The sequence below is a fragment of the Propithecus coquereli genome, unplaced genomic scaffold (assembly GCF_000956105.1).
Source record: "Propithecus coquereli isolate 6110/MARCELLA unplaced genomic scaffold, Pcoq_1.0 Scaffold93, whole genome shotgun sequence".
Classification (NCBI taxonomy): Eukaryota; Metazoa; Chordata; class Mammalia; order Primates; family Indriidae; genus Propithecus; species Propithecus coquereli.
In genome coordinates this window covers 4,436,919-4,445,004 of record NW_012155618.1, presented here as the reverse complement: position 1 = coordinate 4,445,004, position 8,086 = coordinate 4,436,919, and the positions used below count along the sequence as shown (strand labels likewise).

The window sequence follows — 8,086 nt, the reverse complement described above, 5'->3', positions numbered from 1 at the left end:
GTGGGTATTCATTGGCACTCTCTTACACTTGTGTTGGTACAATGAGTTGGTACAGATTTCTAAAGGACAATTTGACAGTTATCAAACTTCTTAAAAATGCCTTGTTTAATACTTAACAAATAATTCATTCCAATGAAGATTTCCACATTTATTTTTAAATAGAGGTAGTTAAAGAGAACTAAAAGACGTATTTACAGTTCAGAAGACTTAGTAAACAGCATGCTCTGCTAAGCCAAAACAGCTATAAACAAGGTTTCTCCAGCTCCCCTCTTAAATCTGGTAAAGAAGTCAAAAGAATCAAAGGGAAACACATTGAACTCTTAACTGCTCCTATGCATTTAATTCCTGCAAACATCACAGAATCAAGGCAGCCTTTCATGATACCAGAAGGGAAAGCATGGAGGGAATGGAGGGGTGGATGGAGTCCTGTGTTTTTCCCATTACAGGGAATAAAGAAGAGACAACAGGTTTTTATTCAAGCAAAGGAACTGAATGTAATTATATTAAAATCTAATTTTAGCACTTTTCTATAAAGTTTCCTCAAACTTCTTTAATCAGTGATTTAAGATGGTCTAGGTGATACTCTTCTATGAAAGATTCTGCTTGATTCAAAGCTTTTATTTTCACCAGAATAAGAATTATTTCTTTAACTTCATCCCTGAAAGACAAAACAAGAAAGCATTTCCCCACTTTAAAATGCAACGGATGAGGGCACAGTGGTCAATTCAGGACCTAATCATCGTCATTAATCTAAAACAAGAGTTTACCTTATTAGCCAGTATCTAAAGTAGCATAAAATACAGAAAGATGTGCCTTCTTCACTTAATTATAAAGTTCAAATACAGGCTATTAGTGGATGTATTCTGAAAAATTTCAATGTTAATCACTGTAAAAAGTAGAAAGGAATAGAGTAAATCTATAATCAGAAATTTTAGTAGCTCTGCGCTGCTACCAGCTTGTATGGGACATTGTAGTGGGAGCCATGGTGGGAGTATTTACACCATGGACATTAGCAATTGCTACAAATCTGGACTTTTTTATTCTTATTTTTGGAGAGGTGGTTTACAAGAACACCACTGTATTTATGCCCCTAAACATCTCGTGTTGTGAATGATACATTCAAAATGGAGATGTAGCTACTGTTGGGTAATACCAGACTGCACACTTATATCTAACAAGGGTTGAGTCTTTAAAAATGGCCAAGAAAATTAAAACACATCTTAAAAATGCTTAATAAAAGTTTTAGATTTATAGTTTTAATTCTAAATTGCCCCGTGTTTATATTAGTTTTTCGGAAGTGCTTATTTTGGAAGACATTTACATTTTAAAATATGAACATGCATGACCATCCCAAAAGTAACCATAAAAATATCCACTAAATCTATCATAAAGGCTCCACAAAGATTTTAAAGTATCGTAAAAATACTAATCTTTGTTAAAATTGCTGAGAGCATACAGATCCTTGAAATATGTTTATGGAGGTGAAAATAAAATATGCATTACCTGAATTCGCTTCTAGATAATTTATGTGCAGACTGCAATAAAAATTGAATGAAGTTTTCTAGCTGGGGAATAGATGTCCTCATGGCAGAATTTTCGAACCATTTTTCTGGTAGACATGCTGCTATCTATTAATCAAAACATATGCTGGTTTATAATAATGACAGTTATCTAAGGACTATTACTAACATAATCTCATAGTGATACTGCGAGTTGAGTATTAGTCTCCCCATTTTATAGTTTATGGTTAAATAAAAATTTCCTTTTCTCAAAGGTTATATACATTAAAAAAAATCCATTCTTCAATGCTAAGAACGTAAAATAGACTATGAACATGCCTCAGTATACTTGTCATTCTTTCTATATTCTTGTATTCCTGAGCCATTAAATCTGCACAAAATATAATTTACAACTAAAACCTAGAAATGTCTAGATAGAAGACAGTTTTAGTAAACACAACCATAAAATACATTATTTTTTCATAAAGAAAATGGGTATATGATCTATATAAAAAAATTAGAGTTAAGGAATCAAATGAGTGATTTTACTAAGATACATAGAATGAAAGATAAATTAATTATGGTTTTGATCTTCTACCAATTTAATACATTGTTTTAAATGTCCATGGCAGCAAAGTAAGTCAATGTAGGTACATTCAATTTTAGGGAGAAAAAATAACATTTTATCATCATCATCATCCTAAGAATAATATAAGATCTGGGGGGAAGTTTTGATAAAACAGAAAAATGTTAAAAAAAGAAAATTAAAAAAAAAAACAAAAAATTCCTCATAGCAGAAAGAAGGAAAAAAGAAAAAAGAGAGAAAAGGAGGAAGGAAAACCTGATATCACTATGAAAAGAAATTTCTGGACAATCAAATAGGTTATATTACAGTTGGTAAGGTCAGGATCAATATTTATAGAAAGTAGAGAGTTGGGGAAAAAATTAAAATGTACCAAATATGTATTATAAAATATATTAAAGTTATAGAATGCACTTTTTCTAAAATAAGTCTGGTTGGTTAGCATTAAAAACATGGTTGAGGAAAAAGACTTATTTTATTCCTTAATCACCTTTTTTAATTATTCAGAAAAAACAGAAACATCGATTGCCTAAGGCAGAAGGCCCTACAGGTTTTGTTGCACAAACTCTATCTCTTTTTAAAAGTTTTAAAAGCAGGCCTTAATGGCTTGGAATTTAATGTCATTTGCACTTGCTTTCCTCTTGTTTTGTATTATAAGTCTCAAATAAAATTCTCATTTAACTATGCAGTTGTTCCATAATGATCTCAGGACTTAAAGTCATATTTTATTGGCCTGGTTTTCTAACCATATGTTGTGGAGAGAATACTGTGTAAATATATTTCCTCTTCTCTACTTCACAGTAGACAATTATGATCAAAGGGGACAGTTTAACAACATGGGTGATGATTTATATTCTGATGTATGTTTAAAACTGCATGATATAAAAACTATAGCCAGAAAAATCATGGTTGGCTAAGAACTGATATATAAAGTTTCATGTGCTATTTATTTTTAAAATTATAAAATATATATTTTCCTATATTCTTAAAATTCTTCAACAATATAAGTTTTATCTTATGAATAGACCATAATGCTTTTTGGGACATTTAGGTGGTTTCCAACTCTCTTCTATTATAAATGATGCTACAACAATATTCTTTTATCTTAAAATCTGTATGTGCATCTCTGATTTTTGACTTAGGATGCATTTCCAGAAGACTTAGTTTGGCTGAGTCGAAGCATATAAACTTTAAAAGTTTTGTAACTATCGTGCCAAAATATTCTCCAGAAGAGCTGCTGTATCCCTCCTTTCACCAGTGCAGGAGACTGTTTTCCAGAACTACCATATCGAACACTCTAGGTGAATGGTGCCTTGGGAATGACGGGACTGTTGCCTCTCTGTGCTTATGCAACATTGGGAATTATAATTAAAACACCAGCCAAAAAATGCTTGCCAACACTACTGGTAAAATAAATATCTTTCTTATAAAATAATTTGCATTTCTGATCATTAGTATTGTTAATTATTTCCACGTGTTTAAAGGTTATTTTTTACTTATTCTTTTTTTAAAAAAAAATTTTTTTTGAGACGGGGTCTTGCTTTGTTGTCCAGACTAGAGTGCAGTGGCATCATCCTAGCTCACTGCCACCTCAAACTCCTGGGCTCAAGTGATCTTCCTGCCTCAACCCTGAGTAGCTGGGACTACAGGTGTGCCATGCCCAGCTAATTTTTCAATTTTTGGGAGAGAAGAGGTCTTGTCATGTTGCTCAGGCTGCTCTAGAACTCCTGGCCTCGAGTGATCTTTCCACGTCAGCCTCCCAAAGTGCTAGGATTACAGGCATGAGCCACCACGTCTGGCTTATTCAACCTTTTCTGGTGACTTGACCATTGTCCTGTGTTTGGGCCATTTTTAATCAGAACATTTGAATTGTTTACTGATTTGTAAAAAGCTTTTTTATTTAATATGGGTATTAAACAACAGTAGAAAGAATAGTATAGTGAACCCAATGAACACATCCCCCAGTTTTAATAATGATCAATAAGCTTTTTGGCTTATTTTTTTTGATCTACTGAAGTTTCACATTTTTGTCAAATCTTTTACTTTTTTACGTCATATCTTCTTTTGCGTTTAAGTTTAGAAAGGACTCCCTCACTCTCAGTCATTCATCATCTTAGTATACCACATAAATTTCTTTTTACATTTAATTTTTTATTTCACTTGAAATTTATATTGATATGTAGTAAGAAGTGAGGATCTAAAATTCTTTTTGTAAACAGACAGTTGTTCGAGCATCATTTATTAAGTAAGTTTTCCTTTCCCTACTGGTGATATCTCAAACCAGTATACTATTACTTAAATACAGAGGAGCTGTTCTGGGTTTCTAATTTGTTAAACTGATTTGTCTATTTTTATGTGAGTACCATAATTTTAATTATTTTTGCTACAAAATAGATTTTAATAACTGAATTTTTAAAAATGATAAGATTAGAATCAGTTCCTACACAACTTACCTGTTTACACCTTTTAACAACATCTGGCCCGGGTATAGCATTATGAAGAGATATGATAAGGTAACGATTTAGCAGCTTTCCTAGTCCTAACTCTCGCAAGGTGTCATCTGGGAGGAGTCCATTCCAAAGAAGAATGTTGCTGAAGAGCTAAAATAAGATATCAAATAAATATGCACCTTTTCTTGAAAGAGAAACTGTAATAGTCTCTAAGAAACATAAAGAGTTGGTCAAACTCTTAAACTCTCACTACAATTAGCTGTTGGAACTGTCAATTTTCGTATAGAACATCTCTGAATAAATACCTGATTCTTTCTAACCTCCATGTATTTGCTCATCTTATTTTATTTTTTTAAATATATATATATTTTTGAAGATATATCTATTCAAATCTTTTGCCCATTTTTAATTGGATTCATCTTATTTAAATGTAAGAGCTATTTGGATACAAGTTCTTTATCAGATATGTTTTGTAAATAGTCTCTCACAGGTATCTTTTGAAGTGCAAAGGATTTGAATTGTTTTGAAGAAAATATGAGTGTTTTTGAATTTGTTGTGTTTTTTCAATTGTGGTAAAAGGTGTATAACATAAAATTTACCATTTTAATCATTTTTAAGTGTACAGTAATGTTAATTGCATTCCCATTGTTGTGCAACAAGCTCCAGGACCCTTTTCATCTTGGAAAACTAAAACTACCTCCCCCCGCATTAAACACTAACTCCCATTCTCCCCTCCCACAACCATGGTACCACCATTCTATCTTTTGTCTCTATGACTTTGACTCCATCTTATTTTCATTTCACCTCCAAATCTATCTCAAATAACTTCACTGGAGCCTTTCCAGAACAATGATCTTCTTCCTCAACCTGTTCTCTCTCAGAGGCTGGGGCTGTTGAGTATAAGACCACCGGACCCCAGGATTCATAAAGGACAGCTGTCAAAGTCAGTGCCACTGTTACCTATGTGTGACCTTAAGAAGTCAATCAATACTGAGAGCTTCATTGCTCTGATGTATAAAATAAAATTATCTTCAGACCTGTGAGTTTGAAGATAACTTGGGTAAAGAACTCATAATAAATTCTAAAAAGATAAATATCGGTTGTCTTTCCCTCTACATCTAGATCTTTCTGTGAATTTTATGGTATTTCCTACTTTCTTTCCAGTACTGTATTTATTACTCTGAGTGCTGTACTACAAGCAGTTTTATTAACATGTAATGCTTTTTCACACCTTATGTCACTGTTGATGTTCCTCTGTCTTCCTAGAAAGCCTTTTCCTGACTCAACCACATCATAAACATTAATTCACCCTATTGAAACTATTCTTCCTGGGGTTATTCATGTCCTTCTAATTGTCAAATCCAATAAACATTTTCAGTCTTTCTCCTCATTCTCTTTGGTGGCATTTAACACTCCTCTTCATTCTTGAAAATCTTTCATTTTGCTTCCTTGTGGCCACTCTCTTGTGACCCTTCTAAGGCTCACAATTCATTCTAAAGTTTCTTTGAACTACTTTGCCTCTACTTTCTCTGTCCTGCCTCTTCTGTCCGTATTCCCTTAGCCTTCTTCTCAGCTTCATCCAGTCTTCTCAGAGCTTGTCATTTGTGACCACGGCTCCAAATACTGCCTACATGTGGCTGACTCCCACATTTCCAGCTCAGATCTGTCTTCGGAAATTCGGACTCAAATATCCAACTACTTCCTAGTCCTCTATGTGTCTATTTCTCTCACAGATATCTTCAACTCGCTAGTTCCCAAACAGATCTTATCCTCCCTGTCAAACCTTTTCTTCTTCCTGTATCCCCTACAATGTCCCTAAAGCTACACCAAGTTGTCAAACTCAGAAACTATGGCCCTACATTGCCTCACATATAATTAATTAGTTATTGAGGAGTCCTTTCAATGCTCAACTTAAACATCATTTGAACCCATCTTCTCCTTACTATCCCTACATTCACTGACTTAGCAATAATTTTATCTTTTAGACCAGGGGTTAGCCAACTATGGCCTGTGGTTTAAATCCAGCCTGCTGCCTGTTTTTGTAGGGTCCATGAGCTAAGAATGGTTTTGACATTTTTAAAAGACATTTAAAAACTGTTAAAAAAAAATATTTTGTAACATGAAGATTACATGACATTCAAATTTCAGTGTCTCCCTAAGTAAAGTTTAATTGAAAACACAGCCATGTTCATTTGTTTACCTATCTTCTATGACTGCTTTTGTGCTAGAGTGGCAGACTTGAGTAGTTCAACAGAAACTATATGACTTGCAAAGCCTAAAATATTTACTATTTGGTCCTTACAGAAGAAGTTTGCTGTTATTTGTTCTATAGTAAACTGGGTTAAAAAAAAAATCTGGATTTTATTTTTGTAGTTTTTGCTTACCTTTAGACCTGACCAGAACTGTCTTTCTTCGAACTTTGAATGTGGTGATGTTTTGTTTTCTATAGCACTAATTTGAAACAAAAGGAGGAAATGCAAAGAAATGTTATTCTTTCAGACCAGATTTTTTAAAAACACATTTTTTTTTAGTCAACCAAACTAAGCCTTAATGGAATATAAATAGAGGTGCTCTGATGATTACAAATGCATGCACGCTCTGACCCAACAATCCCATTTCTGAGAATGCCTCTTGTAGATATACTTTGCATGTTTACAGAATGAAATGTCTATGGGATTATTTACAACATCATTGTTGATAATATTTTGCTGCTCATATGCCCATCAGTCATAGCACATCCACGTGATGGCATAATGCGCAGCTTAAAAAAGAATGAGGTAACTATTGTTATGGTCGATGACATGAAAAGATCTTAAAGATGTAAAAAAAGGGTACAAAGGTGGTTACAACTGTTTACGCTATACTTCCTTTGCAGCAGAAAGGAGGGGAAAATAAGATTACAGCATATGTAAGTATTTACTGCGATTTGCATGAAGAAATTATGGCAAGATAAGCAAAAATAACTAACAGTGATTATCACTGCAAGCACGTATGTGTATACACGGGAATGGCAAAAACTGAATGGATGGAGGTCAGGGGTGGGAGCAAGAAAAACTTTTCATTTTAAATATAAATAGATGAATGAATAAACCACATCCATACCGTTAACCATGAGAATGTATTACTTATCTAAAACATTACGAAACAAACTTTACTAGGGCAGAATTTTTATATCTCCTCATGACTCAAAATAAATCAGAAAGCTCTGAGGTTCCTTTTTCCGCCACTCAAACCTCTTTCACCCTGTGAGTACTCACTGGATTGCTACAGTCCATGAATCATTACTATTAACTGATGTCTTCTAAGTAAATGTATGATCATGTATCAAATACTATTTGTTTCATAATCTAAAGAGAATACAGAATTACGGTTGTACTTTCTGGTCCCTCAGTGATGTTCCAGACCTTATGCTGTGCTTCCTCTGTGCTACGCACTGTTCTGTTCTGAGCACTCTCCATTTCCCTAACGTCTTGTGAGGTGGGTACTGACTTTATCTCCATTTTATAGATGAGAAAACTGATGTATAGAAAGGCCCAATGTCAAGTATCTACTCA

General features: G+C 33.7%; 1 protein-coding gene across 1 annotated transcript in view; it reads right to left on the bottom strand.

The window, feature by feature from the left end:
- Nucleotides 1-297: 297 nt before the first annotated feature.
- Nucleotides 298-8,086, bottom strand: part of GCFC2 (GC-rich sequence DNA-binding factor 2) — a 61,747-nt gene continuing 53,958 nt past the window's right edge. The window contains 4 exon segments of the mRNA XM_012664864.1: nucleotides 298-658; nucleotides 1,504-1,628; nucleotides 4,536-4,682; nucleotides 6,917-6,983. Of these exon segments, the coding sequence (XP_012520318.1) occupies nucleotides 541-658; nucleotides 1,504-1,628; nucleotides 4,536-4,682; nucleotides 6,917-6,983 (457 nt within the window). The 3' untranslated portion in view covers nucleotides 298-540.